Below are 27052 nucleotides of genomic sequence, written 5' to 3'. Positions count from 1 at the left end.
GGCCAACTCCTTCTACTCCATTGACAAATTTTTAATAGAAACAAATGATGTATTGTATATATTCTTACTATATTGTTGTTTCAGCTTTATATATAAAAAAAAGGAAAAAAAAGACATGTCCCACATCCACAAGGATCTCCTCAGCACAGATCTATGCAATGAAAAACTAATCTAAATGAACAAGAAGAGAGCAGATTCCGAGGGCTTTTTAAGTATTAGCATTCTTTTACAAGTGCTAGGAATAAATAACATATACATTTATTATTTTGCATGAAAATAATAATTTTGTGGCCTATTTTAGCTTCTCAGATAACAGACTGTAATTATGAAGAATAAATAAATATGTTGAACATCCATCCTTCCTTTCCTCATTGGACATCATGCCGTTTTCAAACTATTTGCTCATTTAAAACCCGTGTTTCCCTTTTGTTTGTTACTACTGGCAACATATACTGGTCACAGATTTCCCTTTTAATGTACATTGGAAAGATACTAATGAATACAGTATTTAGTTAACTAGAAGCCATATTGCTCCCCTGCTTATTTCTTTACCTCTCCAGTATTATCTTTCTTACACTATATTCATCTGTTTCACTTGTTTTGAGTTTTTGTGATATTCAAATGTATTTTTGTGTATGTTTACAAAGTTTTTATCCTCTACTATGGATGCTTGCTCCTTCCATCTGTACCAGTACAGAAAACTTTTCAGTCCAGAAAACTTTCCCTATCCATAACCACAACCCAGTCCCATATACTGTACCTCCAATGTTTGTTCACTCATGGAATTTCCCCCAAACTGCCTGACCATCAAATTACCCACCTCTGACTGTGGCAAGATCCTCTATCTGTTCAGATTCTACCAGTCCATAGCCCTGAATAATCTAGTGTTGGAAAGCCATATAAATCAGGCCAAAACCTCCCACCATCTGAAAACTGATCCCAACCTTACAATCCTATCTGCCAACAAAGGAAAACCTGTTGGAGGGACTCTTCCAGCTGTCAGATATGTTCCCCTATAAAACCTCCCAAAATGACCCCATTACAGCAGCATCAACGGTCCCTCATCAAATGCCTAGGTCCATCCAAGAACCTTCCCCTGAGTGTGTTTCCTCACCCCCACCACTCCCCATCTTCAGTCCTCTACATGCTTCCTACAGTACATAAATCCAACCACCCAAAATCCTCAATTGTGGCCAGTTACTGTGCCCCAATGAGAGAATCTCAGCCCTTGTGAACCAACACCTTCAGTCTATTATCCATAACCTGCCCTTCTATATAAAAGACACCAACCACTTCTCCAGCAACTCTCCACAGTACCTGTTCCTTCAACATCCAGCACCCTGTTCATTACTGACACTGCACCTCTCTCTACACTAACATCCCCAATGCCCATAGCCTTGCCACTATTGAACACTACCTTTCCTAATGTCCAATTGACTCTGAACATACAACCTCCTTCCTGGTCACCATCACCTATTATATCCTCACCCATGATTATTCCTCCATTGAAGGCATCACCTACATAGAAATCTGTGGCACAGCAGTGGAAACCCACATGGCACCATTCTATGCCAATCTATTTGTGGGTGATATAGAAGAATATTTCCAAACCACCCAGAATCCCCAACCCTTATGTGGTTCATATTCATTAATGACGTCTTCAGAATCTGAAACGAGGGTAAGGACACCCTATCCACATACCTCCAGAACTTCAACACCTTCTCCCCTATTCACTTCACTTGATCCTCCTCAGCATAACATCTACATCTACATCTACATCAATACTCCGCAAGCCACCTGACGGTGTGTGGCGGAGGGTACCTTGAGTACCTCTATCGGTTCTCCCTTCTATTCCAGTCTCGTATTGTTCGTGGAAAGAAGGATTGTCGGTGTGCCTTTGTGTGGGCTCTAATCTCTCTGATTTTATCCTCATGGTCTCTTCGCAAGATATACGTAGGAGGGAGCAATATACTCCTTGACTCTTCGGTGAAGGTATGTTCTTGAAACTTTGACAAAAGCCTGTACCGAGCTACTGAGCGTCTCTCCTGCAGAGTCTTCCACTGGAGTTTATCTATCATCTCCGTAATACTTTCGCGATTACTAAATGATCCTGTAACGAAGCGCGCTGCTCTCCGTTGGATCTTCTCTACATCTTCTATCAACCCTATCTGGTACGGATCCCACACTGCTGAGCAGTATTCAAGCAGTGGGCGAACAAGCGTACTGTAACCTACTTCCTTTGTTTTCGGATTGCATTTCCTTAGGATTCTTCCAATGAATCTCAGTCTGGCATTTGCTTTACCGATGATCAACTTTATATGATCATTCCATTTTAAATCACTCCTAATGCGTACTCCCAGATAATTTATGGTATTAACTGCTTCCAGTTGCTGACCTGCTATTTTGTAGCTAAATGATAAAGGATCTATCTTTCTGTGTATTCGCAGCACATTACACTTGTCTACATTGAGATTCAATTGCCATTCCCTGCACCATGCGTCAATTCGCTGCAGATCCTCCTGCATTTCAGTACAATTTTCCATTGTTACAACCTCTCGATACACCACAGCATCATCCGCAAAAAGCCTCAGTGAACTTCTGATGTCATCCACAAGGTCATTTATGTATATTGTGAATAGCAATGGTCCTATGACAGTCCCCTGCAGCACACCTGAAATCACTCTTACTTCGGAAGACTTCTCTCCATTGAGAATGACATGCTGCGTCCTGTTATCTAGGAACTCCTCAATCCAATCACACAATTGGTCTGATAGTCCATATGCTCTTACTTTGTTCATTAAACGACTGTGGGGAACTGTATCGAACGCCTTGCGGAAGTCAAGAAACACGGCATCTACCTGTGAACCCGTATCTATGGCCCTCTGAGTCTCGTGGACGAATAGCACGAGCTGGGTTTCACATGACCATCTTTTTTGAAACCCATGCTGATTCCTACAGAGTAGATTTGTAGTCTCCAGAAAAGTCATTATACTCGAACACAATACGTGTTCCAAAATTCTACAACTGATCGACGTTAGAGATATAGGTCTATAGTTCTGCACATCTGCTCGATGTCCCTTCTTGAAAACGGGGATGACCTGTGCCCTTTTCCAATCCTTTGGAACGCTACGCTCTTCTAGAGACCTACGGTACACCGCTCCAAGAAGGGGGGCACGTTCCTTCGCGTACTCTGTGTAAAATTGAACTGGTATCCCATCAGGTCCAGAGGCCTTTCCTCTTTTGAGCGATTTTAATTGTTTCTCTATCCCTCTGTCATCTATTTCGATATCTACCATTGTGTTATCTGTGCGACAATCTAGAGAAGGAACTACAGTGCAATCTTCCTCTGTGAAACAACTTTGGAAAAAGACATTTAGTATTTCGGCCTTTAGTCTGTCATCCTCTGTTTCAGTACCATTTTGGTCACAGAGTGTCTGGACATTTTGTTTTGATCCACCTACCGCTTTGACATAAGACCAAAATTTCTTAGGATTTTCTGCCAAGTCAGTACATAGAACTTTACTTTTGAATTCATTGAACGCCTCTCGCATAGCCCTCCTCACACTACATTTCGCTTCAGGTAATTTTGATTTGTCTGCAAGGCTTTGGCTATGTTTATGTTTGCTGTGAAGTTCCCTTTGCTTCTGCAGCAGTTTTCTAACTCGGTTGTTGTACCACGGTGGCTCTTTTCCATCTCTTACGATCTTGCTTGGCACATACTCATCTAACGCATTATGTACGACGGTTTTGAACTTTGTCCACTGATCCTCAACACTATCTGTACTTGAGACAAAACTTTTGTGTTGAGCCAACAGGTACTCTGAAATCTGCTTTTTGTCAATTTTTCTAAACAGTGAAATCTTCCTACCCTTTTTAATATTCCTATTTACGGCTGAAATCATCGATGCCGCAACCGCTTTATGATCGCTGATTCCCTGTTCTGCGTTAACTTTTTCAAATAGTTCGGGTCTGTTTGTCACCAGAAGGTCTAATATGTTATCGCCACGAGTTGGTTCTCTGTTTAACTGCTCAAGGTAGTTTTCAGATAAAGCACTTAAAAAAATTTCACTGGATTCTTTGTCCCTGCCACCCGTTATGAACGTCTGAGTCTCCCAGTCTATATCCGGCAAATTAAAATCTTCACCCAGAACTATAACATGGTGGGGAAATCTACTCGAAATATTTTCCAAATTATCCTTCAGGTGCTCAGCCACAACAGCTGCTGAGCCACGGGGCCTATAGAGACATCCAATTACTATGTCTGAGCCTGCTTTAACCGTGACCTTCACCCAAATCATTTCACATTTCGGATTTCCTTCGATACTATTGCACTTCTTATCGCTATAAACATGCCTCCCCCTTCACTGTCCAGCCTGTCTCTGCGGTACACATTCCAATCTGAGTTTAGGATTTCATTACAAGCTACCTTTTTCAATCGTGGCCTCCAACTCAAAGACAGTACTGATGTAAGTACCTTTGTCCACATCACACCCACCAACCAACCAACAATACCTCCACTCCAAGAGCTGCCACCCATTCCACACTAAGAAGTCTCTTCCATACAGCTAAACCACTCATGGTCATTGTATCTGTAGCGGCAAACAATCCTTCTCCAAATATGATATAGTATCACTTCATAACCTGAACTGTCACTTTTGCCTGCGGGAGTGCAGCATTGTAAATAATATTATTGGCTTGTTAGTGTTAAGTGATTTTTAACACGCTTGTGTACTCTGTGACTTTACTAACAATTTTTTTCTCAGATAGTAGGCTTGACTACGGAAGGACGTATTTTCAGAGGAGGTGTAATTCTATTGTTAAAATGGAAATGACAGCTGCCACTGCTGTGAGATATAAGAAAAGATTAATTTTTGTCAGTATACACACCCATCTTAAAAGGTAAAATTTTTCTCATTTTTGAAGTGAATATTATGCTCATCTTTCCTCTCCTAGTAATTACAATACAAAGTGCAAGCAAGCATAAGACTTAGGATTTTGAATGCTATGTAATACTGTGTGATCCCTGTTTAATATCATGGTCTCTTGGAATGAACAGATTCTTTTTGCAAAAAGCGAGAATTTGTGAAACTTTACCTACCTACACAAAGTATCACAGTTGTTCAGAATTGTATCCATCTGACTCGCTCTTCAATAACAACGTCAAACATTTTTCAGAGCAATATTATGATGCGGATCTTGAAAAGCTGTTTCTTACATTGGCTGCTAAGAACAATAACCTTGAGTGTGCTCCATTGCACTCCAGAGAAAAGTGAAAAATTAATAATTTACCCTTTTCAGCCAAGAAGACAGTAATTAAGATCCACAGCACTTATTATTTTATTTTTGATGGAAAGGTCAGTTTCAATTTTCACATTAAAAAGTAACACCAAAGGACAGATTTATTTAAATCATTTAATACTAGGAAGGAAAGAGGACCTAGTAAGAGTAGGGAACAGTAATTACAATTAATTATGTAGTGGAAAGATTTAAGGCTACCTGTCTGTTTGTTCTTTTTACTCTTCTCAGGAATACTTAATAATTTTTCTAGTGGCCAAGGGAATGCCATTAGAATGCAAAGGGTCTCACTGAAGCCTTCGCAGGCTGTTATTACCTTCCCAACCTTGTCCAGAAACAGAACTTCCACATTTTGTACCCCCAGTCATCTACCATCCATCATATACCCACCATCCAACCACAAAAAACCATCCTTCTCATGATTCAAAGTCTGGATCAACTGAATCAGTACAACCTAGGACTGGAATAACTGAACCACATTCTTCCCCAGGGGTTTCATCCACCTCTAACCGTGCTCAGCAATGAGAAATATTCCACCCACCCTTTCCACAGTGGTATTCTGCTGACCACTTAACATACACAATATTCTTGTCCACCTCTATTCTAAACCTGCACTCAACCCCTCACCCCCTGCAATAGAACTTCCCCAGAAACCATGGGTTGTGCAATTGATGGGGCGGCTTGCGTGACACAGCAATATAGATAGATGTACCATAGGTGCAACCACAGTGGAGGGGTATCTGTTGAAAGGCCAGACAAGTGTGTGGTTTCTGAAGAGGTACAGTAGCCTTTCCAGTAGTTACAGGGGCAATAGTCTGGATGATTGACTGGCCTGGCCTTGTAACATCAGCCAAAATGGCCTTGCTATGCTGTGAACAGCTGAAAGCAAGGGCAAACTACAACATAATTTTTCCTGGGGGCATGCAGCTCCACTGTATGGTTGGATGATGTGCTATCTGCTTGGGTAAAATATTCTGGAGGTAAAATTAGTCCCCCATTCAGATCCCCCCAGGGGGTTAGGTGGGGAACGGCAGGGAGGGGGATACTCAGGAAGACATCATCAGGAGAAACAAACCTGGTGTTTGACAGAGTGGAGTGTGGATTGTTACATCCCATAATTAGGCAGGCAGGTTAGAAAATTGAAAAAAGGGAAATAGATATGTTGAAGGTAGATATGGTGGGAATCAATGAAGTTAGGCAGCAGGAGGAACAAGACTTCTGGTCAGGTGAATACAGGGTTATAAATACAAAATCAAATAGGGGTAATGCATGAGCAGATTTAATAATGAATAAGAAATTAGCAATGTGAGTAAGCTACTATGAACAGCATAGTGAACACAGTATCATAGCACAGACAGACATGAAGCTGACACCCACCATAGTAGTACAAGTTTGCACACAACTAGCTCTGCAGATGATGAAAAGATTGAAGAAATAGCAGGAAAAGGAAGAGAAGCATAAATAGTAGGTGAATATGGACTGAGCAAAAGAAATGAAAGAGGAAGCCACCTGGTAGAATTTTGCAGAGAGCATAATTTAATCATTGATAACAGTTTAAGAATCATGAAAGAAGATTGTATGCATGGAAGAGATCTGGAGACATTGGAAAGTTCCAGATTGATTATATAATGGTAAGACAGAGAATTTGTAATCAGATTTTAACTAGTAAAACATTTCAATGGGCAGATGTGGACTCTGAGTGCAAGACATCGGTTATGAACTGAAGACATTACAAAAATGTAGGAAATTAAAGTAATGGGACCTGTATAAGTTGAAAGATCAGGAAGTTATTGAGAGTTTCAGTGCAAACATCAGCGAATGATTGACTAGAACATAGAAAAGGAATACAATAGAAGACAAATGGATAGCTTTGGGAGATGAAATAGTGAAGCCAGAAAAGGATCAAACAGGTAAAAATGCAGGGCCTAATAGAAATCCTTGGATAAAAAGGTGATATTGAAATTAACTGATGAAAGCAGAAAATATAAAACTGAGGCAAATGAAGCAGGTAAAAGGGAATACAAACGTCTGAAAAATGAGACTGACAGGAAGTGCAAAATGGCTAAGTAGGAATGGCTAAAACATCTGCAAGGGTTTAGAAGCAGGTTTCACTAGGGGAAAGATGGATGCCACCTGCAGGGAAATTAAAGAGGCCTTTGGAGAAAAGAGAAGCAGCTGTACGAATATCACATGTCAGATGGAAAACCAGTACCACAAAAAGAAGGGAAGGGTGGAAGGAGTATGTAGAAGGTCTATACAATATTATAGAAATGGAAGAGGACATATATGAAGACGATATGGGAGATACGATTCTGCGATAAGGTTTTGACAGAGCACTGAAAAGTCATAAGTCAAAAAATGGCCTCTGGAGTTGATGATATTCTGTCAGAACTATTGATAACCTCAGGAGACCCAGCCATGACAAAACTCTTCCATCTGGTGTGCAAGATGTATGAGACAGGTGAAACACCCTCAAACTTAAAAAAGAATGCAATAATTCCAATTACAAAGAAATGAGGTGCTGACAGGTGTGGAAGTTACCAAACTATCAGCTTAATAAGTCATGAATGCAAAATACTCACACGAATTCTTTACAAAAGAATGAACAAACTGGTAGACACCACCCTCAGAGAAGATCGGTTTGGATTCCAGAGAAATGTAGGAACATGTGAGGCAACACCGATCATAAGACTTCTCTTAGATGATAGGTCAAGGAAAGGTAGATCTACAGTTATAGCATTTGTAGACTTAGAGGAAGCCTTTGACAATGTTGACTGGAATACTTTCTCTGAAATTCTGAAGATAGCAGTGGTAAAATACAAGGACTGAAAGGCTCTTTACAACTTGTACAGAAACCAGACAGCAGCTATAAGACTTAAGGGGTATGAAAGGGAAGCAGTGGTTGAGGCTGAAGTGAGACAGAGGTTGTAGTTTATCCCCAATGTTATTCAATCTGTATATTGAGCAAGCAGTAAAGGAGCTTTTGGAGTAGGAGTTAAAGGTCAGGGAGAAGAAATAAAAAGTTTCAGGTTTGCTGATGACATTGTAATTTTCTCAGAGACAGCAAAGGACTTGGAAGAGCTGTTGAACAGAATGGACAGTATGTTGAAAAGAGGATACAGAATGAATGTCAACAAAAGCAAAATAAGGATAATGGAATGTAGTCAAATTAAATCAGGTGATACTCAGGGAATTAGATTAGGAAACAAGGCATTGAAACTAGTATATGAGTTTTGCTATTTGGATACCAGAATAACTAACAGTTTAGACAAGAAGAGAATATGAGCTTTGGAAGAATGCTGAAGATTAGATGGGTAGATCAAACAGCAAACGATGAGGTACTCAATAGAATTGGGGAGAAAATAAATTTGTAGCACAACCTGACAACATTAAGGGTGTAGTTGACAGGACACATTCTGAGACATCACCAGTTTAGTATTGGAGGGACGTATGGGGGGGGGGGGGGGGGTAAAAATCATAGACATAGTCCAAGGGATGAATACAGTAAGCAGATTCAGAAGAATGTAAGTTGCAGTGGCTGTTCCAAAATGAAGAGGCTTCCATAGGATAAATTAGTATGGAGAGCTGCATCGAATCAGTCTTTGGACTGGAGACTACAACGCAACAGAACTAGAAGCAAGACCTAGCCAATATATTGTTCCACTTACTCTAGCCCTGTTACAGGCATCTCTTACGCCATCATCAAAGCCGGGGACACCTGTGAAAACAGTAATTTGATCTACCATCTCAGCTGCAACCACTGTGCTGCATTCTACATGGCCATGAACACTAATAAGTTGTCTGTCTGTACAAATGGTGACTGCCGAACTGTGGCCAAGAGACAGCCGTGCCACAGCCTGTGTCATTTGGATTCTTTCCACCAATACCAGCTTTTCTGAATCACACTGATGGAAATTTCCTGCAACATAATCTTCACACCTGTAACCCCTGGCCTCAAACTTCGTGAGTCCGTTTCTTCCACCTGCCCCTTTACTTCCCCAATCCCAATGCAGTGTTACACAGGCCTTCTAGTACACCAATCCACTAGTCTTGCACAGCCGTTTCCCCTTCTCCCCCACTGTTGCTCACCTCAGACATCATGTAATTACATAGATAAAAAAATCTACTCACAAAGCAGCAGCAGGATAACACACATATAAAAGGTATTAAAGTTTGCAAGCTTTCAGAGCCAGTGGCGCCTTCTCTGGCAGAAGAGTTGAAGGGGAAGGAAGAGGAGTGAAGGAAAGGAACTGGTGAGATTTAGGAAAAGAGGTAGAGTTCAGAAAAGTTGCCCAGAACTCTGGGTCGGGGGGGACTTACCAGACTGGATGAGAAGGAGAGACCCAGGATTTTGGGCAACTATTTCAAATTCTACCCATTTCCCTAAACCCCACTAGTCCTTTCCCTTCATCCCTCTTCCTTCCTCTTCAACCCTTTTGGCAGAAGAAGGAGCCACTGACTCCAAAAGCTTTCAAACTTTAATACCTTTGTTACGTGTGTTCTCCTGCCACTGCTTGGTGAGTAGATTTTTTATCTATTTGATTACATTACATTTTCAAAAACTGATTATTTTCATTGATATATTCAGCTCATATGCAGCTGCAGTTGGGTGTTAGCACCTGGAGACAACAGGACTATGTGTGTGTGAGTTGTGTGCATTTGTGTCCTTTGTTTTGTCTGCATCTGATGAAAGGCTGCCTCCTCCCTTCTAGCTCAGATCAGCTGCCCCCAGGTCAGATCCCTTCTAGTTCTTGATCAGTAGAAGAAATAGTCAGTTATTAATGTTTGAAGTATTCCTTTGCTGTTGACCCATCCCATCTCAAATATATATGCAAAAAGTGCACACCATGATGTAAATATATGACACAGAACTTTAAAAGCAAATGTACAAATACTAGATGGATACAGAGAAGTACTGAGTAATCAGATGTTTACTTCCAAAGTCCTGTGTTGTATATTTACTTTCATGGCATGCACTACACATCTTAAGTAATGCCTAATGCAACGTGGTGGCTTAAACTATTTTAGCCCTTCATCCGTGGAGATCGTCTAAGACCAAAACTGGTAGAATTTGGGTAAAAAAAACAGCTGATGATTCACATATGCATTTTATACTGAGAAGTTACACTAAGTTACATGTTTAAATTCTTTTAATAAACTTCCAAAATCTGATCAGTCATATATTACAACATATTTTAAGTTAAGATGCATTATTACTTATTAGAACACCTGTTCTGCAAGGTTTCACAATATATTGGAATAAGAAAATTTGATATTCATTTTTAGGAGTACTGATAACGAAGTAGCACAACATTTTATGGTTTTCTGTAAAAATACTCCTCTTATCAACTGTATCTATAAATGAGACCTATTCCACTGTAAATGGTTAATAAATAATCTTGAACAGCATTAATTTCATTGTTATCACCGTAAAGAAGATCCACCAAGTTGCAGATAGGCTCAACGAAAAGACTATTACACATTATAGCTTTTGGCCAATGCCTTCTTCAGCAAAATGCACACACACACACACACACGCACACACACACACACACACACACACACACACAGAAATTCAATGACTCATCTTTATGATGAGCAGCAATCTAAACTTTTTCTAATATTAGTGATATTCAAACCTGGTGTTTCCATTGTTAGAAATAATATTTAGACTTTTAAAATTCTTTTTCTTCAGTCTCAACAATAAATTACTTTGACTGGCATATTCTACTACTTGATTTTTTTGTGGTAAAACAATTAACAGTATAAATAAATATTGGAGGCAACTTATAATTTTTGGTAAGTAAATACCTATGACAGTAATCATCCAGGTAGCAAGGTATGAAGTAACAGCAAGCCATGCAATGCACATCATAAATGTGATGGGATAGAAGCTTTCCCAATGTTTTTGCTGGCAGTTGGGAATTGTCAAAAACAGAATTATTTGTGCTGGTTTCATGATGAAGTTACATACTCTTCCACCTATAAAGAAAAGTAAACAAATAAACCGTCACTGAACTGACAAGATACACTGCTGTTTAGTATTCAAATATTTAAATCAATGCTTCACTTAAAGAGAATGCTTCTTAATAAATTTGAACTTAGGGTGATTCTTTGCACCGTGTACAAACTGTAAGGTTTGATTGATGAGGGGATATGGAACAAAAAGGTCAAATGAACTTATGTCCAGAAATGCATGGTTTCCATGCTAGGAATCATTTACTCAGTCATACATTGTTGCAGGGACTGTACCATGCAATCAACATTACAGTACATGTTGAAAATGGTTTCCATGTGCCTCAACACATGCATGTACACGCCATAGCATTTTCTGTCTCACACGTTCACACCAGCCAGCATGAATACCCTGCTCCAGTGTCTTCACATCTGGAAGGGGCTCTTCACACATGATACTTTTGAAATGGCCCCCATAACCAGAAATCACATAGATTGAGATCTGGTGAACGAGCAGGCCATGTGACTGGACCCCCTCATCTGATCCATTGACCAGGTAAGACATGTTTGAGATGCGTCTGGACATTAATAGTGAAATGGGTTGGAGTACCATTGTGTAGCAGTCACATAACCCTTCGAATCATCAATGATACTTCTTCCAGCAGGGGAGGCAAACTCATACGCAAGAAACACCTATACTTCTGACCTGTTAGGCAATGTGGAAGGAAGACTGGTCCCAGAATATGGTCGCCAATTATCCCGGCCCACACATTCTGGCTGCACTGGTGCTGATGATTCGCTATCACTATACAATGGGTGTTCTGCATACTATCCCACAGATAACTGCATGCAGATGGCCTCACTGTGAATAGGATGGATCACATAAATCACAGAATTGTGGCTGCCTTGTGAAGAAACCAGTGACAAAACTGCTCTTGATGTGGAAAGTCTGTTTCTAGTAAGCCCTGTACATGCTGTATGTGATAAGGATATTAACAATTGTCATGGGGAATGTTCCACACAGTTGTCTGGCTTACACTGTACTGGTGGGCCAACTGCCTGGTGCTGACACGGCAGATGCCTTCCACAATGTTAATCACATTTTCCTCGAAGTCTAGTGTCCGAACATTTCAGGTACGTCCTTCATGATTTTCTGCTTCCTGAAACAACCCTGCATCAGACAAACAGTGAAACACTGTTGCAAACACTGAATGCTGTGGTGGTTGTTGGTGAGGATAGGTCTCCTGATACAACATTGCTGCCTCCCACCCACTGCCATTTGCCTTTCTGCAAGTAAACACCATGTTAGCAAGCTCTCGATTCAATTATGGAACCACTGCGTACAATGCTGTATCGTATCCATCACAAGGTGAGTCAGGAGGAGAAGTGAGTTGGACACAACACTACCAGCTATCAGGGCAGGAGAGGGCACTAGGGTATGACATATGGGAAACAGTACCACCCTCCAGGAGGAAACAACGCATACTGTAACTGTGGCTGCATATTAAACCCCAGTCTCTGTAACAAAGTATGATTAAATAAGAGTTTGTACACAGTGGAAAAAATCACTCTGTATATACACAAAAAAACACTTAGTAATTCAAAGTTTCATTGTGTGAGACATTACATTTACCGTATTTACTCGAATCTAAGCCGCACTTTTTTTCCGGTTTTTGTAGTCCAAAAAACCGCCTGCGGCTTAGAATCGAGTGCAAAGTAAGCGGAAGTTCTGAAAAATGTTGGTAGGTGCCGCCACAACTAACTTCTGTCGTCGAATATATGTAGCGCTACGCAGGCATGCTTCGCAGGCACAAAGACAAATACTGGCACCAAAACCTCTGCGTCAGTAAATAAATAAAAAAAAGGTGGAGGACGAGCTTTTTTTTCTCCGCCCCGAGTTTCGACCAGTGCATTTTCATACATTATCCAGCGAAGTAAATACAAATTCCGTATTGTTCCTCTTTGAACGTAGCAGCATTTCAATGTACTACGAAAATCCGACTGGCAAGACTGTTTGGGATATTTGTCAATATGGCCAACTCTGCTTTCTGAATTTTTTCCTAACTGTGAGAAGAAATGGTTGATAATAGGAACTTTTATGAATTGTGAATCACATGCAGTATTCTCTTCACCATAAGAATAATACGAATATAAACATTTTGCCATGTATTCTTTCGTGTTTGCTGATATCTCATTTAAATCCTGTCCGCCTAATAAACTACGAAACTAGAGTGAGACAACAGCAGACGCGGAAGAATATACATACCATGTCATGTTTATATTCGTATTATTCTTATGCCTAATAGTGATACAGTCAAAAATGAAGCACGGCAATTGACTAGATTTTTAAATCTAAGATGATTCTAATTTTTGTGCACAATGTAATGTACTAAAGCGGCGCCTGCAAAGATTTTCATACAGAAAAAAATTTCGTTAAATTCACGTTCAGAACATCTTCTATCATAGGCAGTCTATTATTAGATTCTTGTTGATCATTATCAAAGAAAGCAGCAGTGTAAGTAGCAACGAATAGCAGTCTCATGCCATTGTTTCGCTAATGAAATGATTCCTCTCTCTGTTTTTTTTTTTAATTGTAAGCGGCGGTAGCGTGCACGAAAGCAAGCCATGCCGCGAGCGGCGACAGGCCGTAAACCCTCATTTTCAGAATGCGACAAACAATGCATGACACAGTACAGTAATGCATTTTCAGCTTTGAGTGACGGAAACACCTATAACAAAGAGAACTGCACTTGTCAGATCAAAGAAAAATAAGCAATCAATTCAAACCAGACGAAGCACGTATAAATACGGACGGAGCACCTGACGCATAACAACGGCTACCTGGTAAAGCTTAACTGATAAGCTTACGACTCGAACCAAACTACTACAGCTGTATCATCATTCGTTCAACCTAAATTGTGTCTCATATTACAATGGACCAAGTTTGTTTCGATTTGGAAGTGCGGCCTAAAACTTTTCTCTCCCCTTGAATTTCGAGTCTCAGATTTCAGGTACGGCTTAGATTCGGGAAATTTTTTTTTCCTCGATTTCGTGTCTCATTTTTCAGGTGTGGCTTAGATTCGAGTGCGGCTTAAATTCGAGTAAATACGGTAGGTGCACAGGATATAACATTTCTACTGTGAAGGTTTGGTCTTACCAACTAAATTTTATATACCTGGATGGAGAACTCGTCATCAAATGGAGAACTCGTGTTTTGAAGTGAAGAGGAAAAATTCCAGAACAATGATACCAATTTACACATAATAAAAGATCCTCATCACATTGTACACATGATGTTTCATTTCTTTGAGCAAACGGGATAAACATTTTTCATCAAAAACTACTACTGACCCTCTTTATGTTATAATCGCCTCTCCTGATTGGTGAATGCATATCTCTTAAGTTACGGTATATTCACCTTTTAAAAAGTAAGTGATATAAGAAGAGCTGGGCTAGTATGCACATGTTCCACATCCCGGAGGACATCCTCACTACGGATCAATTGGAATGAAAGTAAATCTAATCTAATCTAATCTAATCTAAAGTGATGTAATTTGTACAAACAGCTGCACTGAAATGTGTTCTCTCTCATCTGAAATGTTGTTAGTAATACATTCATGTAATCATTCAATCATACATGATGGTCCATAAATGTCATCAAAACAGGGAACTTAAGAGGTGTGAAAAAATTCAGTCAGTACAACAACAGGCAGAAGCAGCCATTACAGACCACTCCTGTGATATATAGACTACTAACAAGTAATGTTAATTGACTCATATTGTTATTTATAGGAATTGCTTCTAAATTATTTTTCTTATTTTTTTAATGTGTTTTAAAATTCATCTAAGGGGCCAATGCTGAAGAGTTCACTCTGTAAAACTGAATTGGGATTTCATCTGGGCTGGCGACTTATTTATTCTCAACTCTTTCAGTTGCTTCTCTAAGCCAGGGATGCTTATTTCTATGCCCTCTATGCAGAAGTACGTGTAACAGTCAAATGACAGTATGTCTGCACAGTCCTCCTGAGTAAATGATTTCTTAAATGTGAAATTTAAAACTTCTGCTTTCTTTTTGCTGTCTTTTGTAGCCACACCAGCCTGGTCAATGAGTACTTTTGGCCCGCTTAGCAATTTTATGTAGGACCAAAATTTTCTCAGATTCTCACCAAGAACTTTTGCTAAGGTATGATGATGGTAGTTGTCTTGCTTCACACATCGGTCTTTTTTATAGATGTATGAATTTCTATAAACTTTTGCCTGTTGCAATTTCTGCATTGTTTTTTTACCCAAAAGTGCAACAATCTCTACTTGCTCAGCATTTTTCGAATTTTGTTATTAAACCACAGTGAGTGTTTTCCATCCTTAATGCAGTTACTCAGCACGTACTTCTCCAGAGCATGATTTACAATCTGTTTAAACTTTGCCCATTATTCTTCTACATACATCATACTGGAATTAAATGATGTCCATTCATTGTGTAAGTATGATGTTACCAACTGCTTATCTGCTCTTTCCAGCACAAGCACTCTCCTAACCTTGATGGACTTATTAATTTTAGTTACTGTTGCCACCAGGATTACTAATCTCTGTCTATATGTTGACACTGATGATAAGGTCTGGCCTGGTTGAAGGTACAGGAACTGTGTGTGGGCTGTCAAACTAGCTGCTCAAGATGGTTTTTGGGAAATTTTTTCAAACTATTTCACAAGACCATATGTTTGTACCACCTCCAATGAATCCACAGCCGTCCCAGTCTATACTCGGTAAGTTAAAGTCACCTACAACTAATATTGCATGGTCAGGGTATTTCCATGTGACTGAGTGTAGTGTAGACTTTCTTTGAGAGCTTTCACAACTGTTCAGCAGAATCATGTGGTCATCAGAAACATCCAGTCATTCATTTGAGGTACCTAGGAGCATTAATTATGTCCAGATAACTTCACCTGATTTTGACCTCAAGAGACACAATATTTATGTCAGCTGCAAAACGCACTCCCCTTCTTGTGCCATCTCAACAGTTTTTTCAATATACTTTCCACACCTCACTAAATATTATGGAGTTTTGTACTTTTATTTCATCCAGTTTTTGGTTCCAAGAATAATTTGAGCATGATGACTTTCACGGAGGGCATAAATTAAGGAACTTTGTCACATATGCTTTGGCAACTTACTGTTAAAATTTTGATGCTGGAAGTGTCTTTTGTTTGTATGCAGTCTAATTTTGCTCTCTTTGTATGTATTCACAAGTATTCATCAGAGGACCTCAAACTACTGCCTAGCTTAAAAATCCCCCGAGTGCATTCCACAGGTCCTCTGCTACTCACTTAGCTGCTTCCTTTGTGCAGTGCAGCTCTGGTCTATCAATGGGAGTCCTATAATTCCCACCATATGACACGGATCCAGAAATCTGCTGCCAAGACTGTAATAGAATCAACCAAGCCTCTGGCTGAGACCCTCTTCTCAGCTCCAAACCAAAGGACTCTGATCAATTCTAGGAATGATTCTGCAAACTGAGTAAGGCTACCAGTCTTCACCACTTCATCCAGCTGTTCTCTGTATTGGGGATGCCCTCAGAAGCCAAGCGACATGTGTCACCGGTGCTTACATGAGTCACAGTTTGCAGCTGACTGCACCCTGCACCCTTAAGAAGGCAATGCCTCCTCCAAATCTCGGATGAGGCCCCCAGCAGACATACCGAGCACACATTGGACTTCTATCCAGACCTGGATGCCATTTCCCTAAGGGGCTCCCTAATGTGGCTAACACTGGAACTTCTGATAACCAGCAAACATGCCTCCCATGTTAAGTGCTTGCCCCCTAGATGGAGCTGCAGTCTGTTAGTTGTCCTTTTCATTAACAACAAATACCGTTGGGGAGTAAAGATATTGACGTATATGGGTGGAGGTCCCGTGGTCGCTGAAGAAGTTACAATATGCTCATTTACCAACAGGTTTTTATTTATTTATTGTTATTTATTCATTTATTCCATGTGATCTGATTGTACACAGTGTGTTACAGATGTCGGAAAATATCAGTTAACATTGTTAACATATAGTATCCTAACATATATATTTTAATCTAGATCAACATGTGAAAGTAGTATTACATGCATGAATTATTCAAATTAAAAAGAAAAAAAAAATGTTCCCTTTTTCTGTTAAAATGACAGGACTTATATTGTATCGTAAATTATCCTTGGATGGATAAAGAACTAACTAACTCTTAAAGACTTAGAGAGACACATTAAATTCAGTTTCCTCAGTCTGCGATCAGAAATGCTTCTTCCAAAACAGAGTGCATTCTTACTGCAGGACATTCACTCAAGGGTATACACAACAGAGAAGATCCAAAAAGCAGACAGGAAGATAACTGCAATTGCCATACAAGAAAATTTCCAACTTGGAAGAAAAATTAACATTAAATGAAAGCTGCACATTTTGAGATAGTGTACTTTCAGCTCAGCCACAATATTTACATACTGAGTAGATTTACCTTCTGCTTTCTGTTCTGGAAAGTCTGCAAAATGCGCATATCCAGTAACTTTTTTGGTGAACCCACACAATATTCCAGACACTAACTTTTTCACACATTACATAGGAGGTATTACTGACAGGTTTCAGATAGATTATATAATGGTAAGACAGAGATTTAGGAACCAGGTTTTAAATTGTAGACATTTCCAGGGGCAGATGTGGACTCTGACCACAATCTGTTGGTTATGAACTGTAGATTAAAACTGAAGAAACTGCAAATAGGTGGGAATTTAAGGAGATGGGACCTGGATAAACTGAAAGAACCAGAGGTTGTAGAGAGGGTCCTGGATAAACTGAAAGAACCAGAGGTTGTAGAGAGTTTCAGGGAGAGCATAAGGGAACAACTGACAGGAATGGGGGAAGGAAATACAGTAGAAGAAGAATGGGTAGCTTTGAGAGATGAAATAGTGAAAGCAGCAGAGGATCAAATAGGTAAAAAGACGAGGGCTAGTAGAAACCCTTGGGTAACAGAAGAAATATTGAATTTAATTGATGAAAGGAGAAAATACAAAAATGCAGTAAATGAAGCAGGCAAAAAGGAATACAAACGTCTCAAAAATGAGATCGACAGGAAGTGCAAAATGGCTGAGCAGGCATGGCTAGAGGACAAATGGAAGGATGTAGAGGCTTATCTCACTAGGGGTAAGATAGATACTCCCTACAGGAAAATTAAAGAGATCTTTGGAGAAAAGAGAACCACTTGTATGAATATCAAGAGCTCAGCTGGAAACCCAGTTCGAAGCAAAGAAGGGAAAGCAGGAAGGTGGAAGGAGTATATAGAGGGACTATACAAGGGCGATGTACTTGAGGGCAATATTATGGAAATGGAAGAGGATGTAGATGAAGATGAAATGGGAGATATGATATTGCGTGAAGAGTTTGACAGAGCACTGAAAGACCTGAGTCAAAACAAGGCCCCAAGAGTAGACAACATTCCATTGGAGCTACTGACGGCCTTGGGAGAGCCAGTCCTAACAAAACTCTACCATCTGGTGAGCAAAATGTATGAGACAGGCGAAATACCCTCAGACTTCAAGAACAATATAATAATTCCAATCCCAAAGAAAGCAGGTGTTGACAGATGCGAATTCTTTACAGACGAGTGGAAAAACTGGTAGAAGCCGACATTGGGGAAGATCAGTTTGGATTCCGTAGAAATATGGGAACACATGAGGCAATAGTGACCCTATAACTTATCTCAGAAGCTAGACTAACAAAAGGCAAACCTACGCTTCTACCATTTGTAGACTTAGAGAAAGCTTTTGACAATGTTGACTGGAATACTCTCTTTCAAATTCTAAAGGTGGCAGGGGTAAAATACAGGGAGCGAAAGGCTATTAACAATTTGTACAGAAACCAGATAGCAATTATAAGGGTCGAGGGACATGAAAGGGAAGCAGTGGTTGGGAAGGGAGTGAGACAGGGTTGTAGCCTCTCCCCGATGTTATTCAATCTGTATATTGAGCAAGCAGTAAAGGAAACGAAAGAAAAGTTCGGAGTAGGTATTAAAATCCATGGAGAAGAAATAAAAACTTTGAGGTTCGCCGATGACATTGTAATTCTGTCAGTGACAGCAAAGGACTTGGAAGAGCAGTTGAACGGAGTGGACAGTGTCTTGAAAGGAGGATATAAGATGAACATCAACAACAGCAAAATGAGGATAATGGAATGTAGTCGAATTAAGTCGGGCGATGCTGAGGGAATTAGATTAGGAAATGAGACACTTAAAGTAGTAAAGGAGTTTTGCTATTTGGGGAGCAAAATAACTGATGATGGTCGAAGTAGAGAGGATATAAAATGTAGACTGGCAATGGCAAGGAAAGCGTTTCTGAAGAAGAGAAATTTGTTAACAGCGAGTATAGATTTAAGTGTCAGGAAGTCATTTCTGAAAGTATTTGTATGGAGTGTAGCCATGTATGAAAGTGAAACATGGACGATAAACAGTTTGGACAAGAAGAGAATAGAAGCTTTCGAAATGCTACAGAAGAATGCTGAAGATTAGATGGGTAGATCACATAACTAACGAGGAGGTATTGATTAGGATTGGGCAGAAGAGGAGTTTGTGGTACAACTTGACTAGAAGAAGGGATTGGTTGGTAGGACACGTTCTGAGGCATCAAGGGAGCACCAATTTAGTATTGGAGGGCAGCGTGGAGGGTAAAATCATAGAGGGAGACCAAGAGATGAATACACTAAGCAGATTCAGAAGGATGTAGGCTGCAGTAGGTACTGGGAGATGAAGAAGCTTGCACAGGATAGAGTAGCATGGAGAACTGCATCAAACAACTCTCAGGACTGAAGATCACAACAACAACAACATAGGAGGTGCTAAATGGTGGATGTCACAGGACGACACACACACACACACACACACACACACACACACACACACACACATCCTCTGTCCAATTAGTATGTTAGATCATAAAAATCCTGAGCTCACTGGAGGGCCATGCTCATAATGGTCCAAACCTTCTCAATTGGAGAGAAGTCCAGTGACTTTCCTGGCTGTGACAGGGTTTGGCAAGCATGAAGACAAGCAGTAGAATCTCTTGCTGTGTGCAGGTGGGCATTACCTTGCTGATGTACACCCAGGATGGCTTGCCACGAAGGGCAACAAAAGAGGGCACAGAACATTCTTAACGTACCACTGTACTGTAAGGGTGCTGTGAATGACAACCAAAGGGGTCCTGCTATGAAATGAAATGGTACCCCAGACCGTCACTCCTGGTTGTCGGGTCATATGGTGGGCAACTGACAGGTTGGTAACCCACTGCTGTCTGTGGCATCTCCAGACATGTCTTCACTGATCATTGGGGCTCAGTTCAAAGTGGGACTCATCACTGAAGATAATTGTATTCCAGTAAACCAGATTCTAAAATTAGGTCAGAGACGTGTCTGGGGATGCCCCAGACAGTGGTGGGATACAGACCTGACTGTCACCAACCGTATGGCCTGACAACCAGCACTGATGGTGGCACCCACACAAAACAGCAGTAAGTCAAAAGTATTCTCCAATTTTGTCGCCCTTCGTGGCAAATGGTCCTAGGCTACATTTCAGCAAGATAACACCTGCCCACACATCGAGAGAGTTTCTACTGCTTGTCTTCATCCTTGCCAAACCTTACCTTGCCCAGCAAGGTCACCAGGTCTCTCTCCAACTCAGAAAGTTTGGAGGGTTATGAGCAGGGCCCTCCAACCAGCTCGAGAATCTGATAATCTAACATGCTAATTGGACAGAATTTGGCACAATATCCCTCAGGTGGACATCCAACAACTCTGTCAATCAAGGCCAAGATGAACAAATGCTTGCATAAGGGCCAGAGTGGACCAACATATTATTGATCTGCTCAGTTTATGAAGCTATTTATCTTGAATAATTCACCCAATTTTCCTGAAACTGTAATAATTTGTGATTATGTAGGCTTTCCCAGCATAATAGTCTTGAAAGTCTCTTCAGGTTTGCTGCCGGATCCTAAAAATCAACCATAACATCTAAAAATGATGGGATGCTTCCATTTTTAGATGTTATGGTTTATAAAAAACCAGATCGCACTTTGGGACACAGTGTTCACCGAAAGCCAATGCACACAGATTGGTATCTGCATCCTAAGAGTTGTCATCCACTACACCAATGCAGTGGCGTCCTCAGGACTTTGGTACAGAGAGCATATGCCATTTGCGACACGGACAGCTTAACCAAAGAACTTGCGCATTTGATGGCTGTTTTTAAGGAAAATGGATACTCCGAGAAGCAGATTCATCGGGCTATGGAGTTTGGACCATCTCCAGAAGTGTATGAAGAGGAACATAGATTGTAGGCCTTTGTTCCTTATGCTGGAGGCTTATCGTTTACGATTGGATGAATTTTAAGGAATTTTAACATTAGTAGTGTGTTCCGTGCACCTTCTAAGATAAGGGCACTGCTCGGCTCTGAAAAAGATGATTTCGGACTTAGGAAACCCAGTGTGTACAAAATTCTGTGTCAATGTGGGAAAGCTTACATTGGCCATTTGATTCGCACAGTGCATGACAGGTGTGTGGAACATTGCCATCATACGAGGCTACAACAGCTGGAAAAATTGGCAGTAGCAGAACCCTGCTTAAGTGAGGGACACAGTACGAAATTTGATGAAATTGTGGTAGTTGCCAATATTTCCGGTATTTTCAACAGTGTCTATAAAGAGGCGATTGAAGTTAGGTTGGCAGATAATTTAATCAACAGGAACAATGGGTTTCCTCTTAGCAAGACGTGGAATCCTGTATTATCTAGCATCAAAATTTGAACGTTCTTGAGTGTGGCCCTGAGTGCGATATATCCTTGTCAGCAGTGTTCCACTAAGGGTGGCGCCACCTCCCTGTCTTGGCGCATGGGCGGCGCATGCGCCATGTACTGAACGGCGGCCCATATAGGACGTCAATTTGCAGCCTGGTGTCAGTTCTCAGTGGGACTCATCAGCAGAAGCAGCATTTTCCTGCATACGGTAACCAGTTGGATCATTGAAATACCGAGTCAAGTTGATTTTAGGATCCGGCAGCAAACCTGAAGAGGCTTTCAAGACTGTAATAATTTGTTTGGCTGTACATGCAAATCACATTTATCAATTTCCATCCCATTTGGATAATTCCTTCGTGATGTGTCATATATTTTCTGTTTCCAGTTGTGGCCATCCATCTCGTTAATTGTCATACCGCCAGGAGAGCAGGGTGCTGACCACCTGCCCCTCTGTATCCACATCCAGTGATGCCTGTGGGCTGAAGATGACACAGCAGCCTGTCGGTAGCAATGGGCCTTCATGGCCTGTTTGGGCAGAGTTTAGTTTAGTTTAATTGAGTTCTTTCCTTACAAACTTTTTACTGGAGTTGATCCTAAAACATTTGCTTAGTATTTTAAGTCATTGTTTAACTATTTTCAAGGTACCAAGAATCAGTTTTACAACACAGGAAACACTTGTTACACACTTTCTGATAAATTAAGGTATGGGGATCTAGAACCATTGGCTCTACCCCCCAATAATATCACTGCCCTATTGGAGCAAGAACAACTGTATCTTTGCCAAAGCAGTTCTCTGTAGTGTGTGCTCTATGCTACATGCATTGTGCATACACTGTGACAATAAATATGTGAGAATAAATGTATCCACAGTATGTGATGGGAATGAGAGCGACTATCTATCATTATAACTACCACACACGCTCCCCACTGCCTACAGTGGTGACCCTACTACTTTCTTTTCAACCACGCTGTGAATTACCAAGTTATACTTGCACCGGCATGCCGCTGATCACTGTGGGATACAAACTTCAAGCATCGAAGAATACACCCCACAACGGAGCTTCATCACCTGGCATCACAGACGATTTATTTGTGCATCTATTTGGTGTTCTCGCTGATTCCCAGATGGTAAAACAAGTGCAATTGTGGTTCTCGAACTATCTACACTGTTCCCATTGTTTCAGCAACTGCAGAACCAAGGCATCATTACCTCTCACCAAACGGATGAACACACTAAATCACAAAGCCTGTCACTTCCTTAAGTAACTGTGCGACATCAACAGTGACCATACACAGTGAACAATGGCTGCCTGATACCATCCCCACCTCCTACCCAGCCAGTGCTACTAATATACTGATCAGTGACAGTGTTAATGAACTACACAGCACTCATTTTCATGCTAACGATTCAGCGTGTACCGACATTCCACGTGCAATGTACCAAATCATGGACACCCTACAGAGTACCACGCTTATTGACAATAACTACCATATATGACTGCCTTCCACTGCAGAGAACCGATATTTACGGGTTATTGCAGACAAATCCATCCTACAACTGACCTTCCTGCGCCAGACCGTGTTTTTCCAAGGCCTACACCTGAACTTTATGTTCCACACAATACCGTATGTCACCTGGGTGACATCACACATGTAACAGCTGCGCCGCGACCCCGTCACGACATCACAATGACATCACGTCGACAACAGCTGCACCGTGCTCCGGGCCATGCCTACCACGTCATGTCACTCAACAAGCAGGCACACCACGTCTACCTGTGACTATGCAGGGCTTTCACACCTCGCAACCACAGCATATCAATACGGTGAGCCTGGCCGCAACTATGACCCACACACCACGGAAACACTAGGAGTACCTACAGTAGCTGCCGCATTGCGCAACCTACACCAATGCTCTGTCTGCCACAATTGCCAACAGCCGGGACCCATCGACTGCACTGCATTCCTCGGTATCCCACTACGACGCCATCCTCTGTGATGCCGATGCACCAGCTGAGACACCTGCACTGTCCTGTGATAATCGGTCACGACACCCACATTACCGACACACCTACCCTGACAACCACGTCAAAATGCCAGCTGTGCTTCTATCAGCGCCACCAGACGGTGTTCACGAACTCGCACCGTGTACTTCGCACGATTACGACAACCTCGTACTGGTCCTCGCCACTCCCCACCAGGCAGATTACCACTGGCCACACACCAAGTTATGTATGCTGCCGCTACAAGTTGACTCTCCAAAAATATGGTTCGTACTCTGTGAACGCATGATGCAGTCGGCCAGGAACACAGATGACCGTGACAAGTTTTGGTGCTTTTGAACCACTTCCACACCAACACTGATCTTATCAGTGACCTCTTATTGCACACATCAGCGACTGACAGGCACGAGAGATGATCATACTACACTGCCTGTCACGTTCACCTGAACAACAACTCCACCTACTGACTGCTGAGGTGTCGCTGGGCCACGACACCCCGCCAGTGCTCTGGTGCAGGTTACGCCTCTGAATCGACACAAATCTCTTACGAGGTCATGCTTGATGGTCACTATGGGATCTAAGGCTGCCTGAAAACATACAGACAGCCATGCTAAATTAGGAAGACAAACTGCTGGAAACTCAGTTACACCTTGCCGAATGGATGCTTGCCCTCATGTAACGCCACTCCTCGATAAACACTCACATTGACCCCGGCATCGACGTCAACACTGGTTGCATCTACAGCCAGCCCAGGCCAGTCTGCACACCGGCTGCACCCACAGAGACCATCGTGCAGTGCTCACTGCACACTGCCCGGCCAACCGACAGGCACTGAGCTATTCCGACCTTAGCCCAGTCCTTCCACGTCACGCCCGCAGCAATGCTGCTGCGAGGCACCAACAATCAGATACCACGACCGACCCAGGTGGTGCGTTTGTTGCAGAGTGTAAACAACCACCTGACGCATTCGTGCCTGGCTGTCGACCCGTGCCTAACCATTACAACAACTCAACTGGCCAGGATGCTCCATCTACTCAGCTGCTGGTTCCACGCACGCTTCGTTGCAGACATGCACCGCTATCATCCATCCTGCAGCTACCCAAACTAGTACAGCAGCCTGACATAGGCACATCAAGTCACTACTCTGCTTCAAGCTGCCTTGCTATGAAACATGACAACACTCATCATATCCCGCATCCACATTCTAATGGCCCGTGGCTCTTCGTCTAGGACAACAATCTTAGAGTGTACTTCCTAGTTGACACGGGTGCCGATGTTAGCTCGTTGCCACCTCAGCCAGCACTTGGAAAACTTACACCATCAGCTATACAACTATGCACTGTGAACAATTCAGTGAGTCCCATGATAGGCACAGCCTCTAGCACAGTTCAACTGGACAACCACACCCTTCGCTCATAGACGTTTCTCATGGCCAACGCCGTAGAGCCAGTGTTGGGAACAGATTTTGTGAGGGATTATAATCTTCTGCAGAACCTGGGTAGGGCCTTACTGCTACATTGTGATGGCTGCATGCTGATCAGTTGAGTAAACAGTGACCACCTACCAGCAGACGAGACACTGCCGCCTGTTACCCCTGGACCTGAATCAGTACTGGACCTCACGCTAAAGTGCCAAGCATTGTTTGAGGAGCTTAAAACAGCAACTAATGCATATACTGATCTTCCCTGCACCACTACCAGCCCACGAGCAGGTAACAAAAACCTTTGCAATCGCTGCTCCGAGCTCACAGCAAAACTGCACATCACGTAGCAACAGCTGCCTTCGCACCAGCAAAAACGAGAGCTGCCTGCCTGAGATGCCACCAGGCCTTCAGAACCACATGTCAGTCCAGTGCCTCTTACTTCTGGTGATGATGCTCCCATGAGCGGGCTGCTTGAAAACATTGATACTGCTCTCACGAGCAGGTCAAGTGTAAACAGTGATATCGCCTTCACAAATGGATCATGCCTCACATGCTACTCCATATCAACTCAATAAAAAGATTAACATTGTTTGCGATAGTACTGTACACACAGTTAATATCACCCGCAGCCTACCAGTCCGACACTGGCCCCACCTCCTCGCCCCTCACAAACTAAAGGCAGCCACGCCCACGATCGAGGAACTGTTATGCGAGGGCACTATCAGGCCATCAGACAGTGTGTGGGCCTCACCGATTACTATGAGGATGAATAAAGATAAAACGTAGCACCAGTGTAGGGACTATAGACATTTGAATGCATGCACCATCATTGATAGCTACCCTGTGCACAATATTCAGGACTTCTCTCAGGTACTGGCTGGTGCAACCATCTTAGTGTGATCGACTGTAAAAGAGCTTATTCGCAGATCACAGTGGCCAAGAAGGACATCCCAAAGAGGTGATAATAATTACACTGTTTGGCCTATTTGAATTCCTCTTTATGCCCGTCAGACTAAAGAATACAGCCCAGACATGGCAATGGTTCATTGACGGCTTGTTTTTTGCCATGCACTTTGGCTACTGTTACTTGGACAATATAATTATCTGCTCATAAACAGCTCAAGATCATGAGAAACACCTCCAAGCAGTATCTGACAAACTAGCAGAACATGCTGTTGTGGTCAATGAGAACAAATGCCAACTCCGGCAAAAATATGTTACATTTATAGGCCATCTCATTGACGTTTCAGGCATCCGCCCCATCCCGGGAAAGATAGACCAAATCCCTAACCTACCACCCCCAACAGACTATCAAGAGTTGTGCCATTTTTTGGGGTAATTAATTTTTACTCACAACATCTCCCACATGCTACAGAATCACTTCTGCCGCTCATGGTCACTCCGCGGCAAGAACACATCAGACAAATGTAAGCTCACTTGGACTCCTGATATGCAAGCAGCTTTCGATAACATCAAAACCGAGCTTGCTCAGACCAGCAACCTGTCACTCCCATTGCCAGATCCCCATATGGTTATAACGGCCAATGCCAGTGACCGGGCAATTGGG

General features: G+C 41.9%; 1 protein-coding gene across 3 annotated transcripts in view; it reads right to left on the bottom strand.

Moving 5' to 3' along the window:
- LOC124612887 (sodium/potassium/calcium exchanger 3-like) overlaps window positions 1-27052 on the bottom strand; it is a 269335-nt gene that overhangs the window by 24829 nt on the left and 217454 nt on the right. For all 3 annotated transcript variants that reach the window (XM_047141341.1, XM_047141338.1, XM_047141340.1), the window contains one exon: window positions 11107-11277. In XM_047141341.1, the coding sequence (XP_046997297.1) occupies window positions 11107-11277 (171 nt within the window). The remainder of the gene's footprint in view (window positions 1-11106; window positions 11278-27052) is intronic.

This window comes from Schistocerca americana, chromosome 4 (assembly GCF_021461395.2).
Source record: "Schistocerca americana isolate TAMUIC-IGC-003095 chromosome 4, iqSchAmer2.1, whole genome shotgun sequence".
In the NCBI taxonomy this organism is placed as follows: domain Eukaryota; kingdom Metazoa; phylum Arthropoda; class Insecta; order Orthoptera; family Acrididae; genus Schistocerca; species Schistocerca americana.
The sequence above is the reverse complement of the archived record's forward strand: the minus strand, read 5'-3'. Positions and strand labels throughout refer to the sequence as shown.